Source organism: Coregonus clupeaformis, chromosome 18 (genome assembly GCF_020615455.1).
Source record: "Coregonus clupeaformis isolate EN_2021a chromosome 18, ASM2061545v1, whole genome shotgun sequence".
Lineage (NCBI taxonomy): Eukaryota > Metazoa > Chordata > Actinopteri > Salmoniformes > Salmonidae > Coregonus > Coregonus clupeaformis.
In genome coordinates this window covers 36846577-36873572 of record NC_059209.1, presented here as the reverse complement: position 1 = coordinate 36873572, position 26996 = coordinate 36846577, and the positions used below count along the sequence as shown (strand labels likewise).

General features: G+C 48.4%; 1 protein-coding gene across 1 annotated transcript in view; it reads right to left on the bottom strand.

The window, feature by feature from the left end:
- The window catches only part of fras1 (Fraser extracellular matrix complex subunit 1), a 339766-nt gene that overhangs the window by 40440 nt on the left and 272330 nt on the right, over positions 1-26996 (bottom strand). The window contains exons 39-50 of the mRNA XM_045226860.1: positions 26617-26864; positions 26110-26261; positions 23445-23607; positions 22453-22588; positions 21879-22072; positions 21106-21262; positions 17881-18144; positions 15930-16121; positions 15458-15577; positions 14585-14764; positions 10922-11046; positions 7556-7696 (exon numbers count right to left, since the gene is read on the bottom strand). Coding sequence (XP_045082795.1) covers positions 7556-7696; positions 10922-11046; positions 14585-14764; positions 15458-15577; positions 15930-16121; positions 17881-18144; positions 21106-21262; positions 21879-22072; positions 22453-22588; positions 23445-23607; positions 26110-26261; positions 26617-26864 — 2072 coding nt within the window. The remainder of the gene's footprint in view (positions 1-7555; positions 7697-10921; positions 11047-14584; positions 14765-15457; positions 15578-15929; positions 16122-17880; positions 18145-21105; positions 21263-21878; positions 22073-22452; positions 22589-23444; positions 23608-26109; positions 26262-26616; positions 26865-26996) is intronic.

Sequence of the window (26996 nt, the reverse complement as noted above, 5' to 3'; positions counted from 1 at the left end):
GGAACAGTCTGGCAACGCAGCCCTAGGAACAGTCTGGCAACGCAGCCCTAGGAACAGTCTGGCAACGCAGCCCTAGGAACAGTCTGGCAACGCAGCCTAGGAACAGTCTGGCAACGCAGCCCCTAGGAACAGCCTGGCAACGCAGCCCTAGGAACAGTCTGGCAACGCAGCCCTAGGAACAGTCTGGCAACGCAGCCCTAGGAACAGTCTGGCAACGCAGCCCTAGGAACAGTCTGGCAACGCAGCCCTAGGAACAGTCTGGCAACGCAGCCCTAGGAACAGTCTGGCAATGCAGCCCTAGGAACAGTCTGGCAACGCAGCCCTAGGAACAGTCTGGCAACGCAGCCCTAGGAACAGTCTGGCAACGCAGCCCTAGGAACAGTCTGGCAACGCAGCCCTAGGAACAGTCTGGCAACGAAGCCCTAGGAACAGTCTGGCAACGCAGCCCTAGGAACAGTCTGGCAACGCAGCCCTAGGAACAGTCTGGCAACGCAGCCCTAGGAACAGCCTGGCAACACAGCCCTAGGAACAGTCTGGCAACGCAGCCCTAGGAACAGTCTGGCAACGCAGCCCTAGGAAAAGCCTGGCAACGCAGCCCTAGGAACAGTCTGGCAACGCAGCCCTAGGAACAGTCTGGCAACGCAGCCCTAGGAACAGTCTGGCAACGCAGCCATAGGAACAGTCTGGCAATGCAGCCCTCAGAACAGTCTGGCAACGCAGCCCTAGGAACAGTCTGGCAACGCAGCCCTCAGAACAGTCTGGCAACGCAGCCCTAGGAACAGTCTGGCAACGCAGCCCCTAGGAACAGTCTGGCAACGCAGCCCTAGGAACAGTCTGGCAACGCAGCCCTAGGAACAGTCCCGGCAACGCAGCCCCAGGAACAGTCTGGCAACGCAGCCCCTAGGAACAGTCTGGCAACGCAGCCCTAGGAACAGTCTGGCAACGCAGCCCTAGGAACAGTCTGGCAACGCAGCCCCTAGGAACAGTCTGGCAACGCAGCCCTAGGAACAGTCTGGCAACGCAGCCCTAGGAACAGTCTGGCAACGCAGCCCTAGGGAACAGTCTGGCAACGCAGCTCTAGGAACAGTCTGGCAACGTAGCCCTAGGAACAGTCTGGCAACGCAGCCTAGGAACAGTCTGGCAACGCAGCCCTAGGAACAGTCTGGCAACGCAGCCCTAGGAACAGTCTGGCAACGCAGCCCCTAGGAACAGCCTGGCAACGCAGCCCCTAGGAACAGTCTGGCAACGCAGCCCCTAGGGAACAGCCTGGCAACGCAGCCCTAGGAACAGTCTGGCAACGCAGCCCTAGGGAACAGCCTGGCAACGCAGCCCTAGGAACAGCCTGGCAACGCAGCCCTAGGAACAGCCTGGCAACGCAGCCCTAGGAACAGTCTGGCAACGCAGCCCCAGGAACAGTCTGGCAACGCAGCCCTAGGAACAGTCTGGCAACGCAGCCTAGGAACAGTCTGGCAACGCAGCCCTAGGAACAGTCTGGCAACGCAGCCCTAGGAACAGTCTGGCAACGCAGCCCTAGGAACAGTCTGGCAACGCAGCCCTAGGAACAGTCTGGCAACGCAGCCCTAGGAACAGTCTGGCAACGCAGCCCTAGGGAACAGTCTGGCAACGCAGCCCTAGGAACAGTCTGGCAACGCAGCCCTAGGAAAAGCCTGGCAACGCAGCCCTAGGAACAGTCTGGCAACGCAGCTCTAGGAACAGCCTGGCAACGCAGCCCTAGGAACAGTCTGGCAACGCAGCCCTAAGGAACAGTCTGGCAACGCAGCCCTAGGAACAGTCTGGCAACGCAGCCCTAGGAACAGTCTGGCAACGCAGCCCTAGGAACAGTCTGGCAACGCAGCCCTAGGAACAGTCTGGCAACGCAGCCCTAGGAACAGTCTGGCAACGCAGCCCTAGGAACAGTCTGGCAACGCAGCCCTAGGGAACAGTCTGGCAACGCAGCCCTAGGAACAGTCTGGCAACGCAGCCCTCAGGAACAGTCTGGCAACGCAGCCCTAGGAACAGTCTGGCAACGCAGCCTAGGAACAGTCTGGCAACGCAGCCCTAGGAACAGTCTGGCAACGCAGCCCTAGGAACAGTCTGGCAACGCAGCCCTCAGGAAAAAGTCTGGCAACGCAGCCCTAGGAACAGTCTGGCAACGCAGCCCTAGGAACAGTCTGGCAACGCAGCCCTAGGAACAGTCTGTGGCAACGCAGCCCTAGGAACAGTCTGGCAACGCAGCCCTGGGAACAGTCTGGCAACGCAGCCCTAGGAACAGTCTGGCAACGCAGCCCTAGGGAACAGTCTGGCAACGAGCCCTAGGAACAGTCTGGCAACGCAGCCCTAGGAACAGTCTGGCAACGCAGCCCTAGGAACAGTCTGGCAACGCAGCCCTAGGAACAGTCTGGCAACGCAGCCCTAGGAACAGTCTGGCAACGCAGCCCTAGGAACAGTCTGGCAACGCGAGCCCTAGGAACAGTCTGGCAACGCAGCCCTAGGAACAGTCTGGCAACGCAGCCCCTAGGAACAGTCTGGCAACGCAGCCCTAGGAACAGTCTGGCAACGCAGCCCTAGGAACAGTCTGGCAACGCAGCCCTAGGAACAGTCTGGCAACGCAGCCCTAGGAACAGTCTGGCAACGCAGCCCCTAGGAACAGTCTGGCAACGTAGCCCCTAGGAACAGTCTGGCAACGCAGCCCTAGGAACAGTCTGGCAACGCAGCCCTAGGAACAGTCTGGCAACGCAGCCCTAGGAACAGTCTGGCAACGCAGCCCTAGGAACAGTCTGGCAACGCAGCCCTAGGAACAGTCTGGCAACGCAGCCCTAGGAACAGTCTGGCAACGCAGCCCTAGGAACAGTCTGGCAACGCAGCCCTAGGAACAGTCTGGCAACGCAGCCCTAGGAACAGTCTGGCAACGCAGCCCTAGGAACAGTCTGGCAACGCAGCCCTAGGAACTGTCTGGCAACGAGCCCTAGGAGACAGTCTGGCAACGCAGCCCTAGGAACAGTCTGGCAACGCAGCCCTAGGAACAGTCTGGCAACGCAGCCCTAGGAACAGTCTGGCAACGCAGCCCTAGGAACAGTCTGGCAACGCAGCCCTAGGAACAGTCTGGCAACGCAGCCCTAGGAACAGTCTGGCAACGCAGCCCTAGGAACAGTCTGGCAACGCAGCCCTAGGAACAGTCTGGCAACGCAGCCCTTAGGAACAGTCTGGCAACGCAGCCCCAGGAACAGTCTGGCAACGCAGCCCTAGGAACAGTCTGGCAACGCAGCCCTAGGAACAGTCTGGCAACGCAGCCCTAAGAACAGTCTGGCAACGCAGCCCTAGGAACAGTCTGGCAACGCAGCCCTAGGAACAGTCTGTGCAACGCAGCCCTAGGAACAGTCTGGCAACGCAGCCCTAGGAACAGTCTGGCAACGCAGCCCTAGGAACAGTCTGGCAACGCAGCCCTAGGAACAGTCTGGCAACGCAGCCCTAGGAACAGTCTGGCAACGCAGCCCTAGGAACAGTCTGGCAACGCAGCCCTAGAACAGTCTGGCAACGCAGCCCTAGGAACAGTCTGGCAACGCAGCCCTAGGAACAGTCTGGCAACGCAGCCCTAGGAACAGTCTGGCAACGCAGCCCTAGGAACAGTCTGGCAACGCAGCCCTAGGAACAGTCTGGCAACGCAGCCCTAGGAACAGTCTGGCAACGCAGCCCTAGGAACAGTCTGGCAACGCAGCCCTAGGAACAGTCTGGCAACGCAGCCCTAGGAACAGTCTGGCAACGCAGCCCTAGGAACAGTCTGGCAACGCAGCCCTAGGAACAGTCTGGCAACGCAGCCCTAGGAACAGTCTGGCAACGCAGCCCTAGGAACAGTCTGGCAACGCAGCCCTAGGAACAGTCTGGCAACGCAGCCCTAGGAACAGTCTGGCAACGCAGCCCTAGGAACAGTCTGGCAACGCAGCCCCTAGGAACAGTCTGGCAACGCAGCCCTAGGAACAGTCTGGCAACGCAGCCCTAGGAACAGTCTGGCAACGCAGCCCCTAGGAACAGTCTGGCAACGCAGCCCTAGGAACAGTCTGGCAACGCAGCCCTAGGAACAGTCTGGCAACGCAGCCCTAGGAACAGTCTGGCAACGCAGCCCTAGGAACAGTCTTGGCAACGCAGCCCTAGGAACAGTCTGGCAACGCAGCCCTAGGAACAGTCTGGCAACGCAGCCCTAGGAACAGTCTGGCAACGCAGCCCTAGGAACAGTCTGGCAACGCAGCCCTAGGAACAGTCTGGCAACGCAGCCCTAGGAACAGTCTGGCAACGCAGCCCTAGGAACAGTCTGGCAACGCAGCCCTAGGAACAGTCTGGCAACGCAGCCCTAGGGAACAGTCTGGCAACGCAGCCCTAGGAACAGTCTGGCAACGCAGCCCTAGGAACAGTCTGGCAACGCAGCCCTAGGAACAGTCTGGCAACGCAGCCCTAGGAACAGTCTGGCAACGCAGCCCTAGGAACAGTCTGGCAACGCAGCCCTAGGAACAGCCTGGCAACGCAGGCCCTAGGAACAGTCTGGCAACGCAGCCCTAGGAACAGTCTGGCAACGCAGCCCTAGGAACAGTCTGGCAACGCAGCCCTAGGAACAGTCTGGCAACGCAGCCCTAGGAACAGTCTGGCAACGCAGCCCTAGGAACAGTCTGGCAACGCAGCCCCTAGGAACAGTCTGGCAACGCAGCCCCTAGGAACAGTCTGGCAACGCAGCCCTAGGAACAGTCTGGCAACGCAGCCCTAGGAACAGTCTGGCAACGCAGCCCTAGGAACAGTCTGGCAACGCAGCCCCTAGGAACAGTCTGGCAACGCAGCCCTAGGAACAGTCTGGCAACGCAGCCCTAGGAACAGTCTGGCAACGCAGCCCTAGGAACAGTCTGGCAAAACGCAGCCCTAGGAACAGTCTGGCAACGCAGCCCTAGGAACAGTCTGGCAACGCAGCCCTAGGAACAGTCTGGCAACGCAGCCCTCAGGAACAGTCTGGCAACGCAGCCCTAGGAACAGTCTGGCAACGCAGCCTTAGGGAACAGTCTGGCAACGCAGCCCTAGGAACAGTCTGGCAACGCAGCCCTAGGAACAGTCTGGCAACGCAGCCCTAGGAACAGTCTGGCAACGCAGCCCTAGGAACAGTCTGGCAACGCAGCCCTAGGAACAGTCTGGCAACGCAGCCCTAGGAACAGTCTGGCGCAGCCCTAGGAACAGTCTGGCAACGCAGCCCTAGGAACAGTCTGGCAACGCAGCCCCTAGGAACAGTCTGGCAACGCAGCCCTAGGAACAGTCTGGCAACGCAGCCCTAGGAACAGTCTGGCAACGCAGCCCTAGGAACAGTCTGGCAACGCAGCCCTAGGAACAGTCTGGCAACGCAGCCCTAGGAACAGTCTGGCAACGCAGCCCCTAGGAACAGTCTGGCAACGCAGCCCTAGGAACAGTCTGGCAACGCAGCCCTAGGAACAGTCTGGCAACGCAGCCCTAGGAACAGTCTGGCAACGCAGCCCTAGGAACAGCCTGGCAACGCAGCCCTAGGAACAGTCTGGCAACGCAGCCCTAGGAACAGCCTGGCAACGCAGCCCTAGGAACAGCCTGGCAACGCAGCCCTAGGAACAGTCTGGCAACGCAGCCCTAGGAACAGTCTGGCAACGCAGCCCTAGGGAACAGCCTGGCAACGCAGCCCTAGGAACAGTCTGGCAACGCAGCCCTAGGAACAGTCTGGCAACGCAGCCCTAGGAACAGTCTGGCAACGCAGCCCTAGGAACAGTCTGGCAACGCAGCCCTAGGAACAGTCTGGCAACGCAGCCCTAGGAACAGTCTGGCAACGCAGCCCTAGGAACAGTCTGGCAACGCAGCCCCTAGGAACAGTCTGGCAACGCAGCCCTAGGAACAGTCTGGCAACGCAGCCCTAGGAACTGTCTGGCAACGCAGCCCTAGGGAACAGTCTGGCAACGCAGCCCTAGGAACAGTCTGGCAACGCAGCCCTAGGAACAGTCTGGCAACGCAGCCCTAGGAACAGTCTGGCAACGCAGCCCTAGGAACAGTCTGGCAACGCAGCCCCTAGGAACAGTCTGGCAACGCAGCCCTAGGAACAGTCTGGCAACGCAGCCCTAGGAACAGTCTGGCAACGCAGCCCTAGGAACAGTCTGGCAACGCAGCCCTAGGAACAGTCTGGCAACGCAGCCCTAGGAACAGTCTGGCAACGCAGCCCTAGGAACAGTCTGGCAACGCAGCCCTCAGAACAGTCTGGCAACGCAGCCCTAGGAACAGTCTGGCAACGCAGCCCTAGGAACAGTCTGGCAACGCAGCCCTAGGAACAGTCTGGCAACGCAGCCCCTAGGAACAGTCTGGCAACGCAGCCCTAGGAACAGTCTGGCAACGCAGCCCTAGGAACAGTCTGGCAACGCAGCCCTAGGAACAGTCTGGCAACGCAGCCCTAGGAACAGTCTGGCAACGCAGCCCTAGGAACAGTCTGGCAACGCAGCCCTAGGAACAGTCTGGCAACGCAGCCCTAGGAACAGTCTGGCAACGCATCCCCAGGAACAGTCTGGCAACGCAGCCCTAGGAACAGTCTGGCAACGCAGCCCTAGGAACAGTCTGGCAACGTAGCCCTAGGAACAGTCTGGCAACGCAGCCCTAGGAACAGTCTGGCAACGCAGCCCTAGGAACAGTCTGGCAACGCAGCCCTAGGAACAGTCTGGCAACGCAGCCCCTAGGAACAGTCTGGCAACGTAGCCCTAGGAACAGTCTGGCAACGCAGCCCTAGGAACAGTCTGGCAACGCAGCCCTAGGAACAGTCTGGCAACGCAGCCCCTAGGAACAGTCTGGCAACGCAGCCCTAGGAACAGTCTGGCAACGCAGCCCTAGGAACAGTCTGGCAACGCAGCCCTAGGAACAGTCTGGCAACGCAGCCCTAGGAACAGTCTGGCAACGCAGCCCTCAGAACAGTCTGGCAACGCAGCCCTAGGAACAGTCTGGCAACGCAGCCCTAGGAACAGTCTGGCAACGCAGCCCTAGGAACAGTCTGGCAACGCAGCCCTAGGAACAGTCTGGCAACGCAGCCCTAGGAACAGTCTGGCAACGCAGCCCTAGGAACAGTCTGGCAACGCAGCCCTAGGAACAGTCTGGCAACGCAGCCCTAGGAACAGTCTGGCAACGCAGCCCTAGGAACAGTCTGGCATGCTGATTTGAATTTCTAAACTGAAAGTTGCCTTGACTTAGCATAATCAAGGAGCTCGAAATTAGTTTATTTTTCTTCATCTGGTCCATATAGCACCCCAAGTAAAGCTCAAATAGCTTCTAGTACTTTCTGCTACTATTTAGCTCTATACACAATGGCATTCAGTCAAAGCAGCTGTTCATTTCACTCTTAGTTTATTGCTCCTCTGGTTATAATGAAAACACTGAAGGTGTGTGTAGTGATTAAAACATTACAGGTATGTAGGGAACAGACAGCCAGCCTACCTCTGGCTAATAGTACTGACCAGCCAGCCTACCTCTCTGTCTGTGACTATGTGTAGTGAGGTGTGTGTTGTGGCTGGACAGTCTGCCAGCCTACCTCTGTGTCAGCGTCGGTGGCCTTCAGTTCAAACTCAGTGATGGTCTTCCTGACCCCCTCCTGAACCCTCATACCAGGAACCACCAGCAGGGGGAGGGAGTCATCCACCGGCCGTATGGTGATGTAGAACGTCTGGGCAACCTAAAGACACCATACAGAACACTGTTATCAACCTAAAGACACCATACATAACACTGTTATCAACCTAAAGACACCATACATAACACTGTTATCAACCTAAAGACACCATACATAACACTGTTATCAACCTAAAGACTCCCTACATAACACTGTTATCAACCTAAAGACACCATACATAACACTGTTATCAACCTAAAGACACCATACATAACACTGTTATCAACCTAAAGACACCATACATAACACTGTTATCAACCTAAAGACACCATACATAACACTGTTATCAACCTAAAGACACCATACATAAATAACACTGTTATCAACCTAAAGACTCCATACAGAACACTGTTATCAACCTAAAGACACCATACAGAACACTGTTATCAACCTAAAGACACCATACATAACACTGTTATCAACCTAAAGACACCATACATAACACTGTTATCAACCTAAAGACACCATACATAACACTGTTATCAACCTAAAGACACCATACATAACACTGTTATCAACCTAAAGACACCATACAGAACACTGTTATCAACCTAAAGACACCATACATAACACTGTTATCAACCTAAAGACACCATACATAACACTGTTATCAACCTAAAGACACCATACATAACACTGTTATCAACCTAAAGACACCATACAGAACACTGTTATCAACCTAAAGACACCATACAGAACACTGTTATCAACCTAAAGACTCCGTACATAACACTGTTATCAACCTAAAGACACCATACAGAACACTGTTATCAACCTAAAGACACCATACATAACACTGTTATCAACCTAAAGACACCATACATAACACTGTTATCAACCTAAAGACACCATACAGAACACTGTTATCAACCTAAAGACACCATACATAACACTGTTATCAACCTAAAGACACCATACATAACACTGTTATCAACCTAAAGACACCATACATAACACTGTTATCAACCTAAAGACACCATACATAACACTGCTATCAACCTAAAGACACCATACATAACACTGTTATCAACCTAAAGACACCATACATAACACTGTTATCAACCTAAAGACACCATACATAACACTGTTATCAACCTAAAGACTCCATACATAACACTGTTATCAACCTAAAGACACCATACATAACACTGTTATCAACCTAAAGACACCATACATAACACTGTTATCAACCTAAAGACACCATACATAACACTGTTATCAACCTAAAGACACCATACATAACACTGTTATCAACCTAAAGACACCATACATAACACTGTTATCAACCTAAAGACACCATACATAAATAACACTGTTATCAACCTAAAGACTCCATACAGAACACTGTTATCAACCTAAAGACACCATACAGAACACTGTTATCAACCTAAAGACACCATACATAACACTGTTATCAACCTAAAGACACCATACATAACACTGTTATCAACCTAAAGACACCATACATAACACTGTTATCAACCTAAAGACTCCATACATAACACTGTTATCAACCTAAAGACACCATACATAACACTGTTATCAACCTAAAGACACCATACATAACACTGTTATCAACCTAAAGACACCATACATAACACTGTTATCAACCTAAAGACACCATACATAACACTGTTATCAACCTAAAGACACCATACATAACACTGTTATCTGAGGAACATCCAGAGGGAACACTGTTATCTGAGGAACATCCAGAGGGAACACTGTTATCTGAGGAACATACAGAGGGAACACTGTTATCTGAGGAACATCCAGAGGGAACACTGTCAAAAAGGTTAATGCAGGTAGTTGCTGGTAGGTAATAATTATCATTAGTAAGGCTTTAAAGAGGGTAGTGTGGACGGCCCAGTACATCACTGGGTCCAAGCTTCCTGCCGTCCAGGACCTCTATACCAGGCGGTGCCCACATTTTAAAAACAAGACTCCAGCCACCTAAGCCATAGAGTGTTCTCTCTGCGACCGCACGGCAAGCGGTACCAGCGCACCATGTCTGGAACCAACAGGACCCTGAACAGCTTCCACCCCAAGCCATAAGACTGCTAAACAAGACTGCTAAATAGCTAATCAAATGGCTACCCAGACTACCTGCATTGACCCTGTTTTTAACTAACTCTCTTGCACTGACTCTATCCACACACACACTTGACTCTACCCACACGCTGGACTCTACCACACACTCACACATACAGTACTTACACTGACACCACAAACACACACACACACACACACACACACACACACACACACACACACACACACACACACTACTGACACCACACACTCACACACACACACTTTCACACTCACCACATACACTGCTGCTACTGTCTATTTTCTATCCTGTTGCCTAGTCACTTTACCCCTACCTACAGTATATGTACATATCTACATCAATTACCTGGTACCCCTGCACATCGACTCGGTACTGTACTCCCTGTATATATATCCATGTTATTTTTACTCATTAGTTTTGTTCGTTATTCACTGTGATTTATTCCTTCTCTCACTCTCTCTCTCTCTCTCTCTCTCTCTCTCTCTCTCTCTCTCTCTCTCTCTCTCTCTCTCTCTCTCTCTCTCTCTCTCTCTCTCTCTCTCTCTCTCTCTCTCTCCCTCTCTCTCTCCCTCTCTCTCTACCTCTCTACCTTGTGTCTACGAAGCAGGTGACAAATAACATTTGATTTGATCATTGTGTGCAACACTTTTCAATGAAGTTGTTCTTAGGCCATGCAGAACATTGTATCCTTGTTTTACAGTAACCTACTGTACATTGTTTTAAAATAGAGAATGATATGTACAACCTCAGGGCCACCCATCACAACATCACAACATCACAACATACACAGAAAACGTAATCTCACCACAGGAGCAATCATATCCTGGTGGGTACAGTAGTGGTAAAGATACAACAGCGGGATCTGATGGGATGATCTGATACTTTACACGCAAACATCCTGATCAAATGTTTAATGACACAAAACCAACTTGAACAGAATGGACCAGCAGCTCCACATAACACCACACGCACAGCGTTCAGCCAATCGTGACACGGCCCCGACGACCTTTTACACACAGCGGTCAGCCAATCGTGAATGCCAGACGATCTTTTCACGTTTGCTCAAGCACTTCTGCTGCTCATTAGGCTGCATTAGAGAGGGACATTATCGATAGTGTGTGTGTGTGTGTGTGTGTGTGTGTGTGTGTGTGTACCTCATTAGCCCCGTCAGACACAATGAAGGAGAACTCGTCTGCGTGCTTCTCTTCTTCGCTGGTGTGAACGTACTGGACACTGCGGGAGGCCAGGTCAGCCTGGGAGAAGGACGTGATGCGTGTTCCTGTATCCGGAAGGAAGTTAGCATTCATTAGCATTAACAGTTAATGTTAATGGATGTGTTAGCTTTCAAAAACGTTCTTTGAAAGTCAGTGTGTGGCACTAGCAATGCCAGCGAAGACCCGCTTGGGTCACACACTAATTATGTATTCACTGCACTCAATATGCCAAGTCCCTTAGGATGAAAGCGTATGCTAAATGGTATTTACTGTTAGTGGCACAGACATCATGTAATGTAAATCAGTTCCTGGAATATAACGCTATTAGCATTAAATTAGTACACTGTATCTCTTTAGTGGTAGTTAGCATTGTTCGCTAGCTGACGTCACATCTGCCCTACAAGCCAGTGGTGGAAAAAGTACCCAGTTGTCATACTTGAGTAAAGGTTAAGATACCTTAATAGAAAATGACTCAAGTAAAAGTGAAAGTCACCCAGTAAAATACTACTTGAGTAAAAGTCTAAAAGTATTTGGTTTTAAATATACTTAAGTATCAAAAGTAAAAGGATAAATAATTTAAAATTACTTGTATTAAGCAAACCAGATGGAACAATGTTCTTGTTTTTTTAAATTTATGGATAGCCAGGGGCACACTCCAATACTCAGATATCATTTACAAATGAAGCGTGTGTGTTTAGTGAGTCTGCCAGATTAGAGGCAGTAGGGATGACCAGGGATGTTCTCTTGATAAGTGTGTGAATCGGACCATTGTCCTGTCCTGCTAAGCATTCAAAATTTAACGAATACTTTTGGGTGTCATGAAAAAATGTATGGAGTAAAAAGTATACTATTTTCTTTAGGAATGTAGTGAAGTAAAAGTAGAAGTTTTCAAAAATATAAATAGTAAAGTAACCTACAGATACCCCAAAAAACGACTTAAGTAGTACTTTAAAGTATTTTTACTTAAGTACTTTACACCACTGCCACAACCCACTGCCCTCAACGGGTTGTTTGGATCCTGGATGCTTATTCACCACAATCCCCGGGTAATGCCTGTTAACAGTTCCATTCGATTTATCAATGCGCGTCCACTGTCCCACAGCCCAGCCAGGCAATTTATAAACGTAATCACCCCTGAAATAAAGTGTGTAGTCAATATCTTCCAATGCTACTAGCCTAGTATTTGATTTGGTATAGTTGGGGTTTGTCTGAATCTTGCTGTCTGCCATCTCCATCGTGCCATGTAGAGATGGGCAAAAATTACAAAATACAATTACTAAATACAATTACTAAATACAATTACTAAATACAATTACTAAATACAATTACAAAATACAATTACAAAATACAATAAGAAAATACAATTACAAAATACCATAAAGATCAATGTATCAAAATAAACTACAAAATACTTGTATTTTGAAAAGTATTTAATTAAAATACATGTATTTTGTATTATAAAATACAGAAATACATTTGCAAGTAGCCGGCCCAAACAGCAACAACATTCTCAGTAACGGTTACTGAAGCATTTTACTTGCTATGACTGTGATATGTTGCTGTTTATCTACCTCAGTTGAATGCACTGACTGTAAGTCACTCTGGATAAGAGTGTCTGCTAAATGACCAAAATGTAAATGTATATGTGAAAATGAACATACCAAAATGAACTACAATGCATCCTGGGTATTATTAATGCCCTTGTTTCGGGCTCATGTCTAGATGGGATACAGTTTAACCTAATTCTCATTTACATTTACATTTACATTTGTAAGTCGCTCTGGATAAGAGCGTCTGCTAAATGACGTAAATGTAATTCTCCTAACCTCCTACGTTAATTCTGCTAACCTTCTGCGTATATTCTCCTAAACCTGCTACGAATTGTTTTGTTGTTGTCAAAAGCTGTCTCCTTTCTAGACAAAACCTTGATTAGGGGCGGAGCTCATTCGAAAAATACTCAGCATGCTTTGAAATTGTCAATTTTTACATTTAGTTGTCTTTTAATGAAAACATGGGGGGGGGGGGTCTCAGTGTGGTGTGTTAACTAGTCTGGGGGGGTCTCAGTGTGGTGTGTTAACTAGTCTGGGGGGTCTCAGTGTGGTGTGTTAACTAGTCTGTGGGGGGGTCTCAGTGTGGTGTGTTAACTAGTCTGGGGGGTCTCAGTGTGGTGTGTTAACTAGTCTGGGGGGTCTCAGTGTGGTGTGTTAACTAGTCTGGGGGGTCTCAGTGTGGTGTGTTAACTAGTCTGGGGGGTCTCAGTGTGGTGTGTTAACTAGTCTGGGGGGTCTCAGTGTGGTGTGTTAACTAGTCTGGGGGGTCTCAGTGTGGTGTGTTAACTAGTCTGGAGGGGGGTCTCAGTGTGGTGTGTTAACTAGTCTGGGGGGGTCTCAGTGTGGTGTGTTAACTAGTCTGGGGGGTCTCAGTGTGGTGTGTTAACTAGTCTGGGGGGTCTCAGTGTGGTGTGTTAACTAGTCTGGGGGGTCTCAGTGTGGTGTGTTAACTAGTCTGGAGGGGGGGTCTCAGTGTGGTGTGTTAACTAGTCTGGGGGTCTCAGTGTGGTGTGTTAACTAGTCTGGGGGGTCTCAGTGTGGTGTGTTAACTAGTCTGGAGGGGGGGTCTCAGTGTGGTGTGTTAACTAGTCTGGAGGGGGGGTCTCAGTGTGGTGTGTTAACTAGTCTGGGGGGGGTCTCAGTGTGGTGTGTTAACTAGTCTGGGGGGTCTCAGTGTGGTGTGTTAACTAGTCTGGAGGGGGGTCTCAGTGTGGTGTGTTAACTAGTCTGGGGGGGTCTCAGTGTGGTGTGTTAACTAGTCTGGGGGGTCTCAGTATGGTGTGTTAACTAGTCTGGGGGGTCTCAGTGTGGTGTGTTAACTAGTCTGGAGGGGGGTCTCAGTGTGGTGTGTTAACTAGTCTGGGGGTCTCAGTATGGTGTGTTAACTAGTCTGGAGGGGGGGTCTCAGTGTGGTGTGTTAACTAGTCTGGAGGGGGTCTCAGTGTGGTGTGTTAACTAGTCTGGAGGGGGGTCTCAGTGTGGTGTGTTAACTAGTCTGGGGGGGTCTCAGTGTGGTGTGTTAACTAGTCTGGGGGGGTCTCAGTGTGGTGTGTTAACTAGTCTCAGTGTGGTGTGTTAACTAGTCTGGGGGGGTTGTGTTAACTAGTCGGGGGGGGGGGGGTGTTATCTAGTCTGGGGTGGGGGAGACAGCTGGGCTCACTGGTTCAGACTCAGAGAACAATTAGAGCGAGACTCATTATGTCACGTTGGATTTACGCAGGTGTGTGTGTCTGCGTGTAAGTGTGTGTATGTGTGTGTTTCTGTGTGTGTGTCTGTTGGAGAGCGTATGTGTGTGTTAGTATGAGCCTTTATGAGCTTGTACAGTGTGTGCGTAAAGAATATGCACATTTAAACCATGTTTTGTGCAGGTGTGTGTGTGTGTGTGTGTGTGTGTGTGTGTGTTTGTGTGTGTGTGTGTGTGTTTGTGTGTGTCTGTTTGAGCATGTGTGTCCACGTGAGCTGGTTGCTAGCTCCAGTGCAGTACCTCGGTTGTTGGCAGTGTGTTTCTGTGTGTGTGTGTGTGTGCTTGCCAGTGTGTGTGTGATGTGTGTACCTGGGGTGCTGGCGTGCTCCAGATGCCCCAGTGCAGGCTGCCTGGTAATGCGGTACACCAGGTCTCCAGGCTCACTGTCCTGGTCTGTAGCTGACAGCTGGAGAGTAGTCAGCTTCTTCACTGAGTTCTCATCCAGCACCAGACCCTTATTCACTACCACAGAGGGGGGCAGGCGGTCCTCTGGGGGGGACGGGGGGAGAGAAGGAGGGAGGGAAGGAGGGAGGGAAGATAAAGTTTCAATAAACCCCTGGGGAGCATCAAACCTATAACAGACCAAAAGGAGTACACTGATATAGAAGGACTGTTATCTACCTAGTACACTGATGTAGAAGGACTGGTATCTACCTAGTACACTGATATAGATGGACTGGTACCTACCTAGTACACTGATATAGAAGGACAGGAACCTACCTAGTACACTGATGTAGAAGGACTGGTATCTACCTAGTACACTGATGTAGAAGGACTGGTATCTACCTAGTACACTGATATAGATGGACTGGTACCTACCTAGTACACTGATATAGAAGGACAGGAACCTACCTAGTACACTGATGTAGAAGGACTGGTATCTACCTAGTACACTGATGTAGAAGGACTGGTACCTATCTAGTACACTGATGTAGAAGGACTGGTATCTACCTAGTACACTGATGTAGAAGGACTGGTATCTACCTAGTACACTGATGTAGAAGGACTGGTACCTATCTAGTACACTGATGTAGAAGGACTGGTATCTACCTAGTACACTGATGTAGAAGGACTGGTATCTACCTAGTACACTGATGTAGAAGGACTGGTATCTACCTAGTACACTGATGTAGAAGGACTGGTATCTACCTAGTACACTGATGTAGAAGGACAGGAACCTACCTAGTACACTGATGTAGAAGGACTGGTCGATCAGTTTGTTGCCCTCTGGATCCACCAGGTTGAACTTGAAGGAGATGCTCCCTCCTTTCTCTCCCTTCTCATGACTGTACTCCAAAAGACCTGCAACACACACACACACACACACACACACACACACACAGGGTTAGGGTCAATTCAATATCGTAAATTAATCATAATTCATTTCAAGAACTGAGAATACATCTCTGAGAAAGTCACAGGCCATTTTTCCTGGAAGAATATTGAATGTGAAAAGGATGGTGTGTGAGAGAGTGAGACAGAGAGCGAGAGAGAGAGAGCGAGAGCGAGAGCGAGAGCGAGAGCGAGAGCGAGAGAGAGAGAGAGAGAGAGAGAGAGAGAGAGAGAGAGAGAGAGAGAGAGAGAGAGAGAGGCAGGGTGAGGGACTGCTTAGAGACAGGAAGAGAGAGAGAAAGAGAGAGAGAGAGAGACATACCTTTGTTGACCTCCTCCTGTGTGAAGCTCTTGACAGGTCCTTTAACAGACACCTTGTCCTGTCCTCCTCCTCTTTTAGAAAGCTGTAGTCTTCCTAATGGAAGGTCTTTGGTCAGGATGTACCTCAGCTTCAGGCTATCTGAGTCTGAATCTGATCCCTTCAGGTTCTGCTCAGTGATCTTAGCCGCTGAGCCTGGGGGGAGAATAGGTACAGTAACAGTAAGGATACACCAAAGAACAACAGCATAAGACTAGATCTAGATCAGCCCTTCCCTATCTGTTCTGCCAGTCTCCCCAAGACTCTACATCAAGTTTGCAATTGGGTCCTGGACTTCCTGACGGGCCGCCCCCCAGGTGGTGAAGGTAGGAAACAACATCTCCACTTCGCTGATCCTCAACACTGGGGCCCCACAAGGGTGCGTGCTCAGCCCACTCCTGTACTCCCTGTTCACCCATGACTGCGTAGCCATGCACGCCTCCAACTCAATCAACAAGTTTGCAGACGACACAACAGTAGTAGGCTTGATTACCAACAATGACGAGACCACCTACAGGGAGGAGGTGAGGGCTCTGGGAGTGTGGTGCCAGGAAAATAACCTCTCACTCAACGTCAACAAAACAAAGGAGATGATTGTGGACTTCAGGAAACAGCAGAGGGAGCACCCCCCTATCCACATCGATGGGACAGCAGTGGAGAAGGTGAACATTTTAAGCTCCTCGGTGTACACATCATTGACAAACTGAAATGGTCCATCCACACAGACAGTGTGGTGAAGAAGGCGCAGCAAAGTCTCTTAATCCTCAGGAGGCTGAAAATATTTGGCCTGTCACCTAAAACCCTCACAAACTTTTTTGAGAGCATCCTGTCGGGCTGTATCACCGCCTGGTACGGCAACTGCACAGCCCACAACTGCAGGGCTCTCCAGAGGGTGGTGCGGTCTGCACAACGCATCACCGGGGGCAAACTACCTGCCCTCCAGGACACCTACAGCACCCGATGTCACAGGAAGGCCAAAAAGATAATCAAGGACAACTACCACCCGGGCCATTGCCTGTTCACCCCGCTATCATCCAGAAGGCGAGGACAGTACAGGTGCATCAAAGCTGGGACCGAGAGACTGAAAAACAGCTTCTATCTCAAGGCCATCAGACTGTTAAACAGCCATCACTAGCACATTAGAGGCTGCTGCCTACATACAGACTTGAAAATCACTGGCCACTTTAATAAATGGAACACTAGTCACTTTAATAATGCCACTTGAATGTTTACATATATTCTGCATTACCCATCTCATATGTATATACTGTATTCTATACTATCTTAATAATGTTTACATATCTTGCATTACCCATCTCATATGTATATACTGTATTCTATTCTATCTATTGCATCTTAGCCTATGCCACTCTGATAATGACATTGCTCATCCATATATTTATATATTCTTATTCCATTCCTTTACTTAGATTTGTGTGATTAGGTTTTTGTTGTAGAAATGTTAGATATTACTTGCTAGATATTGCTGCACTGTCGGAACTAGAAGCTCAAGCATTTCGCTACACTCGCAATAACATCTGCTAAACATGTGTATGTGACCAATAACATTTGATTTGATTTAGACACTAGCTCAGAACTGGAATACCTGAATCAACAAGTAATCAACAAGCGCTTTCATAGTTGAATCAGGTGTGTTCGTACTCAGCTAGACTTCACCATGAAGAAGGGCACATGTGGGTCCTGGCGCATTAAAACAATTACACGGATCCCGTCCCCTTAAAACAATTACACGGATCCCGTCCCCCCTATACAATGAACTGTTTGTCCCTGTCCTTCCCTGTGGAAACTGTTTAAGGTCATGCAGGGACCACACACACACATACACACGCACGCACGCACACACACACACACACACACACACACACACACACACACCCTCTCTCCAAGCCCGTACCTGCAGCCAGCTGCAGGCCTCTATTCACAGTCATCCTTGGTCCTTCACTCTTCCTGACGTCTATGGTGAAGGTGAGCCGTCCGGTGCTGGTGTGGATGCCGTCAGTCAGGGAGAAGGATAGCTCATCACTGCCCCCGCTGGCCGCATCAGGGGCGTACACCAGCAGCAGGTCCAACACGTCCTGGTAGGTGAATGTGGAGCCCTGAGACAGGACCCGACCGTTCTCCAGAGGCTGGGAGTAGAACTGGCGTCTACGCAGTTTGCCTGAAAACAGGACCATGGTGGGAAAGAGTGAGTATGTGGGGTTGCAACTTGCCTGAACACAATGATAATAATAATAATAATAATAATAATAATAATAATAATAATAATAATAATAATCATAATAATCATAATAAATATAATAATAATAATAATAATAATAATAATAGTAATAATAGTAATAATAATGATAATAATGTGGTCCTCTGTAGCTCAGCTGGTAGAGCACGGCGCTTGTAACGCCAGGGTAGTGGGTTCGATCCCCGGGACCACCCCTACGTAAACATGTATAAACACATGACTGTAAGTCGCTTTGGATAAAAGCGTCTGCTAAATGGCATATTATTATTACTTATTATTATAATTATAATAATTATAATAATTATAATAATAACAATGATAATAATAACAAGTCATAATAATAATAGTAATAACAATAACATTAATGATTATAATGATAATAATGATAATAATAATGATAATAATAATAATAATAATAATAATAATAATAATAATAATAGTAATAATAATGATGGTATATCTTCCTTATTTAACCCTTTTCATGACATTCAAAAGACACTTTACATATGGCAACAAAAATAAAGGTAGAAACAGATAGATCAAAGAACTAAGAGAAGGTGTGTCATATATCTTCATCCCTGGAAGGCCTTGAATCCCGGCAATGTGAGACCCGACGCATGCGTAACATGATGAATGTGTTTTTGCGCTGCGCAATGTCATTTAGCAGAAGCTGTCTGGCAGGCAGACAGTGGAGAGGACAGGGCCTCTATAGCCTCCATAGGTTTTAGTTTTATGACGGTGTGACAGGGGCTTTATGGGAGGGTTTATGTTGCTTTTACTGCCTGCAGGTTGTGAAGAATAGGTCGTTGCAGGATCCTGACATTACAGGGAGAGTTAGTGGGATAGATGGAGGGATGGAGGGAGAGTTACAAGGAGGGATGGAGGGAGAGTTACAAGGAGGGATGGAGAGATGGAGGGAGAGTTAGAGGGAGGGATGGAGGGAGGGATGGAGGGAGAGTTACAAGGAGGGATGGAGGGAGAGTTACAAGGAGGGATGGAGAGATGGAGGGAGAGTTACAAGGAGGGATGGAGGGAGAGTTAGAGGGAGGGATGGAGGGAGAGATGGAGGGAGAGTTACAAGGAGGGATGGAGGGAGAGATGGAGGGAGAGTTACAAGGAGGGATGGAGGGAGAGTTAGAGGGAGAGATGGAGGGAGAGATGGAGGGAGAGTTACAAGGAGGGATGGAGGGAGAGATGGAGGGAGAGTTACAAGGAGGGATGGAGGGAGAGATGGAGGGAGAGTTACAAGGAGGGATGGAGGGAGAGTTAGAGGGAGAGATGGAGGGAGAGATGGAGGGAGAGATGGAGGGAGGGATGGAGGGAGGGATGGAGGGAGGGATGGAGGGAGATGGAGGGAGGGATGGAGGGAGGAAGAGTTAGAGGGAGGGATGGAGAGATGGAGGGAGAGATGGAGGGAGAGATGGAGGGAGGGATGGAGGGAGATGGAGGGAGGGATGGAGGGAGAGTTACAAGGAGGGATGGAGGGATGGAGGGAGAGTTACAAGGAGGGATGGAGGGAGAGTTACAAGGAGGGATGGAGGGATGGAGGGAGAGTTACAAGGAGGGATGGAGGGAGAGTTACAAGGAGGGATGGAGGGATGGAGGGAGAGTTACAAGGAGGGATGGAGGGATGGAGGGAGAGTTACAAGGAGGGATGGAGGGAGAGTTACAAGGAGGGATGGAGGGAGAGTTACAAGGAGGGATGGAGGGATGGAGGGAGAGTTACAAGGAGGGATGGAGGGATGGAGGGAGAGTTAGAGGGAGGGATGGAGGGAGAGTTACAAGGAGGGATGGAGGGAGAGTTACAAGGAGGGATGGAGGGAGAGTTACAAGGAGGGATGGAGGGAGAGTTACAAGGAGGGATGGAGGGAGAGTTAGAGGGAGGGATGGAGGGAGGGATGGAGGGAGGGATGGAGGGAGAGTTAGACGGAGGGATGGAGGGAGAGTTACAAGGAGGGATGGAGGGAGAGTTACAAGGAGGGATGGAGGGAGAGTTAGAGGGAGGGATGGAGGGAGAGATGGAGGGAGAGATGGAGGGAGAGATGGAGGGAGAGTTACAAGGAGGGATGGAGGGAGAGTTAGATGGAGGGATGGAGGGAGAGTTACAAGGAGGGATGGAGGGATGGAGGGAGAGTTACAAGGAGGGATGGAGGGAGAGTTAGAGGGAGGGATGGAGGGAGAGATGGAGGGAGGGATGGAGGGAGAGATGGAGGGAGAGTTACAAGGAGGGATGGAGGGAGAGTTAGAGGGAGGGATGGAGGGAGAGATGGAGGGAGAGTTAGAGAGAGGGATGGAGGGAGAGATGGAGGGAGAGTTACAAGGAGGGATGGAGGGAGAGTTACAAGGAGGGATGGAGGGAGAGTTACAAGGAGGGATGGAGGGAGAGTTACAAGGAGGGATGGATGGATGGAGGGATGGAGGGAGAGTTACAAGTTGGGATGGAGGGAGAGTTACAAGGAGGGATGGAGGGAGAGTTACAAGGAGGGATGGAGGGATGGAGGGATGGAGGGAGAGTTACAAGGAGGGATGGAGGGAGAGTTACAAGGAGGGATGGAGGGAGAGTTACAAGGAGGGATGGAGGGATGGAGGGATGGAGGGATGGAGGGAGAGTTACAAGGAGGGATGGAGGGATGGAGGGATGGAGGGAGAGTTACAAGGAGGGATGGAGGGAGAGTTAGAGGGAGGGATGGAGGGAGATGGAGGGAGAGTTAGAGAGAGGGATGGAGGGAGATGGAGGGAGAGTTAGAGAGAGGGATGGAGGGAGGGAGGGAGAGTTACAGGCCAAGTAATGGACAGGGGAGAGAGAAGAGCAGCATTTGACACTGACTGTGTTGGGCTGTTAGAGGTGAAGTGCACTTTATTTCTGTGTGTGTGTACACGTACCGTAGGCAGGTTCCTTGGTGACGGTGATGATGATGTCATTGTCTGGTGTGTCTTGGTCCAGGACGTTGAGAGAAGAGTTAGTGATGACCACTCCTGAGTTCTCCTCCACCTGGATCCTGTTCACTGACACCACCGGCTCCATCTCCTCTTTACTCTGCTGCGGACACACACACACACACACACACACACACACACACACACACACACACACACACACACACACACACACACACACACACACACACACACAAGCATTAGCACACGCACACACAGACAGACAGACAGACGCAGGCACACACATGCTCGCACACACAAACAAATTTAAAGTTTAGCATTCACACACACAAGAATACATACACCCAAGTCTCTGTCAGGATCATCACCTCAAGGCCCTAGCAGACAAATTGATCGATTTTTATGGTGGGCGGGAAAAAACAGGCCTGGTGTAGTTATCACAGAACAAGAAAATCCGTCAACCTTGTCTGAAAGTTTTCATTGTGCACTTGGGTTAAGAGTTGCAGTTAATTATTATTAATAACATAGTATTTGTAAACACACAACATACATCTTTAAAATATTAGTAAAGCTACCGTGCTGATCTCATGAACTTTCAGTCCCTCTATGAATCTCCATATATCAAACCAAGTGACAGGTCTGCTGTATGTCTTAAAGGATTGTGGCTTTAATCATTATTTCTACCAGTACATCTATGTTGACATTGAATGTCTGGCTGCACCCATCACTGATATAGTAGTAGCAGTAGTATTATTTACCAGTATATCTATGTTGACATTGAAGGCCTCTGTCTGGCTGGACCCATCACTGATGTAGAAAGAGAAGGTGTCCTGGTAGTGGTCAGTGTTCTGGACGTTCTGAACGTAGAAGATGTGGTCAGTCGTCAGGTCGTCCACGGAGAAGGGAACCTCTGGACTGATGATGCGGGTATTTGAACCGCCCATCGAGCCCACTGGGAGACAGAGGACGAGACCAGAATGGGAAGTGAGATCAGAAACATCGAAGACCCCATGTAGAAATACGCCAGGCTCATAGATATTCATTTATATTTCAACAGGGGAATACTCAAAAGAAGACAACATAACTGAAGACCAGTCATTCAGACTAATCTCACATCATGGATGAAAAACAGGGTTTACTTTGCAGCATAAAGACTTTTGTGCAGGCCTCCCTCCACTTTCATCAGTGTTGTTTCATATGTCTGTATGTACTGTATTACCGTACCTCTGTTTACATGCACACTGCTTTGCCCAGGACAACTGCCCCTTATGGGAAATATAGGCTTATTACATTGAATCTCTCTCTCTCTCTCACACACACACACACACACACCTCTTCGTCTCGTGTTCTCAATGAAGCCATATTTGGGCGCGCTGATCATCCACACCAGCAGGTCCTTCTTGGGTGTGTCCAGATCTGATACAATGATGTGATTGGTTGACAGCTGGACTCTTCCTCCTTCCTGTACCTAGAAATACACAACATAGAAAGTTGCACAAGATCTCAGTATGCAGATACAGCATTGGGTGAGAGCACTTCTAGGACAACTAGGAGGAACTTACGCCTAGATAGCTACCGATAGTCAGTGCTAATCTTTAATATATAATAAATAAACAGTTAGGCTTGCGGAAGGTAACTCTGATCCTAGATCAGTCACTAAGACCTTTACAGTTAGGATTGCGGAAGGTAACTCTGATCCTAGATCAGTCACTAAGTGCAACGTCCACCCCAAGGCTATTTCTATTATACAGCTGAGCCTGCCAGTTCATGTTAACGAGGGATATTTGTATAATATAGACCACGTTCCATAGAATTAGAATAACTAGAACAGACGTTCCCATTCCATTATCAATTGCCAATGTCAGCGGTTCTATTTTATTTTGTGCTACATTGATCAACCCTGACTCATTCACGTTACAGTGACCATCAGACAGCAGCTGGCGACAACTATTATTAATCACATGATACAACCCTTGTGTTAGAACACACACACACACACTCAAACACACACACACACACACACACACACACACACACACACACACACACACACACACACACACACACACACACTCATACACACACACACACACACACACACACACACACACACTCATACACACACTCATACACACACACACACACACACACACACACACACACACACAGCGTTAGACACTGGTCCACTGAGCGTTGCATCAGCTGTGTTGCCTGGTTACGCTTCATCTGTTGCAGACTGTCTCTCTTTGTTCTGTCCCTAGCAATTGTCCAAACAAGCGGAGTTGTGTGTGTGTGTGTGTGTGTGTGTTTGTGTGTGTGTGTACCTTGATGCCACTGCGGACAGTGACCACTGGAGGCTGTCCCTTTATGGAGGTAATGGTGATGGTACACATCTGGTTGTCAAGGCGACTGTTCTCACCGTCGTAAACAATGAAATGGAAGATGTCCGTCACCGGCTGGGTTCCTGTCTCAAAGGAAGTGATGTATCTGGTACGGCAGGAAGGAAATCTGAGCTTTAGTAAAGTTCATCCGAAAACAACGTCTTCACGGAAAACAAAACAATACAAATTGGTCACAAAACCAGTGCATATTATAATCTCCTAATAATCCTTGTTTAATATTAGCAACAACAAAGAAATGTGCCACATAGAAAGACATACCATATGACAAGTTCACTGTAACACATTAGAAGGGCTAATACATGCTTATAACAAGTCATAAATCATTATAGCTACCTATTGCTTTTAAGAAAAGTGTTACCAAAGAATCTTATCACTCTTTGTAGCCTACATCACTTTCATGAACGATGGGCTACAGATTAGCGGTGGAAGAGGCGAGATTCCCCTCACACTAATACAACACTTTATACAAGCCCTCTACAATCTGGAGAATGGAACTGAATCTAATATCCTCTAACTCTCACCATTATAAAGCCTGGTCGTGTATAAGCCCTTTAAAAAACGAGCAAAAGTACCTGAATGAAATATAATATTTTCTAATTCTCTATAAAACAGAGGTGTATGTGTTACAACACAGAGAGGCAGTCTGCCAAGCTTAACTAATACAAGTGATTTAAACCCAAAGCCCCAGAGATGTTTCGTACAATATTAGCCTAGCGTGTTAATTAGCACCAAAGCTAATCAGAGGCACATTATGGGGATGAAGTCCCTAGGCCTAATATTTTGTTTTCATTTCGATGCCTGGTTTTCATTTTGTGTGTGTGTGTGTGTGTGTGTGTGTGTGTGTGTATGTGTGTGTGTGTGTGTGTGTGTGTGTGTGTGTTGTGATGTCACGAGAGGCTGTGTCCTGGAGGGACGTTACATCCCCCTGAGGTGGCTGCAAACCCAGACAGCTATGGCTCCATCTGCTGGTATGGTCGGGAACTCCACCCCTCTATGGCCAATCTTCCCACGCAGCTGAAACAAATGAGGAGCTGATGAGCTGAAGGTTTGGGAAGGGAAGAGACACACTGAGAGTGTGTGTGGGGGGTGAAGAGACACAATCTCCAACCTGGGCTCTCGGGAGGACAAGAGTGCTGCACGTCCACTTCCATGAGGAATATAAGGATTTGGAGATACTTACCTTTGGGAAATACTCACCTTTGGATATATGCACCTGTGGAAATACGTGTGGGACATTTGGAAGGACGTTTTGCTGGGTTGGCCACTAGCTGCAACGTGGAATACAGTAAGACTGGGGAAAAGTTATTTGAGCGAGGGAGAGTTATGATTTTGGATGTGGAAGAGACATCCCTGAACTGTTAACCCTTAAAGAGCCACCAGAGAACAGAATTGTGTTATACTTTCGTTAGTTTCCCAAGACCTTTAATAAAATCCTTGTTTTGGTTGAACCTTGTCTCCTTGCACTACTTGAGCAATCCCGCTGAAAGCTGTGTAGCCTCTCGTGACGTCACAGAGTGTATTGTGTGTGTGTGTGTGTGTGTGTGTGTGTGTGTGTGTGTGTGTGTGTGTGTGTGTGTGTGTCTTGCAGGTGGTTGGTATTTAACGTTCGCTAATTAGACATGCTAATTGAGCTAAACTGTTTGTGCCTTTCCCATATCGTCGCTAAAACACCCAATCTTTTTTCTGCCGTTTCTAATTTGTAGCGAGGATTTCACAAAGCCACACAGGGAGAATATTGATATTTTTATAGTAGTTACAGTCTAAGGAGTGATGGTAGAAAGAAGCCATTACTTTTACAAAAACCTCTCAGCTAGCTCGCTACTTTAGGCCTAAAATGAGAATTGCTCTCAATTAAATAACCTGGACCAATAAAATCAAAATGAATTAGAAATAAAAATTCTACACGGCAGAACAAATCGTCTCAATAATTACTGCAATAACAACAAAGGAGCTGGTAGGAATGGATACCAGAATGTGAAGTGTACAACAGAATTGACTTTCAACCTGTCCAGCTCTTTACAGATCAGTGCAGCTAAAGTATAAGCGAACAAAGAGAGGAAGCTACATTAGATTACTATGGATTACTATAGATTACTATAGATTACTATAGATGACTATGGATTACTATAGATTACTATAGATTACTTTAGATGACTATGGATTACTATAGATTACTATAGATTACTTTAGATGACTATGGATTACTATAGATTACTATAGATTACTATACATTACTATAGATTACTTTAGATGACTATGGATGACTATGGATTACTATAGATTACTTTAGATGACTATGGATTACTATAGATTACTATAGATTACTTTAGATGACTATGGATTACTATAGATTACTATAGATGACTATGGATTACTATAGATTACTATAGATTACTTTAGATGACTATGGATTACTATAGATTACTATAGATTACTTTAGATTACTATGGATTACTATAGATTACTATAGATTACTACTATTACTTTAGATGACTATGGATGACTATGGATTACTATAGATTACTATAGATTACTATAGATTACTATATATTACTTTAGATGCACCCTTAGTTTTAGATGGCTCTACCTGATCCTGTGTTTGTTGATGTCGTCCATGGTGAAAGAGGAGTACTCCGTCATCTCCTGGTGGTCTGAGTCGGACCCTGTCCTGGTCAGGATGCCGTACATAGGAACCGACACCAGCTGAATACGGATCTGCTCATCTGGAGAGGTGTCGCTCTGCAAAATATGATTACGTATTTCATAATACGTAAACTATTTAAAAAAATATATATGCCGATTTATTATGTGAAGCTGTGGTGGAACGTACAGTATCTACAGCACTTAAACACAGCAACCAGAGCCACTATAAAGAGGGTTCAATAAGTCAAGACCATAATGGAAGGAGCTGGACTACACTACATAATATTACGATCATGGGTGAACAGAAACCAGAAGAACCATTCAGACGGGGGGTCCAGATATGGATACCCATAGCGTGTGTGTCCTGTGTGTGTCACCCACACATCTAACTCTGAGCTTCAGTCAAGAGTTTAGAGCAGGAGTGCTTGTGTGTGTGTGTGTTTGTACTAACCGTATAACCCAGGTGTGTACGTCTGATGACACTGCTACTTTTTTCAGGAACCTCCATGGACAGCAGGGCCTCTGGGTCTCTCCTGGGCCCGTCGCCCCCGACGCCCAACACAACCACCTGTACCACCGCCGTTGTCATGGAGAAGCCATCGGTAACGGTGAAGGTGATGGCGTCCTCGTCCGTGGAGAGGCCGGAGTGTTCATACTGCAGAACGTTACGGGTCACGTCACTGAAGGAGAACGTGTCACCTGGAGGGATAAACAAAGGAGTTGAATCAGTCTGTTAAAGAAATAATACAATTATGTTATTCTTACTGGTCTAACTATCTACTGGTCTAACTATCTACTGTTACTGGTTTAGCTATCTACTGTTACTGGCCT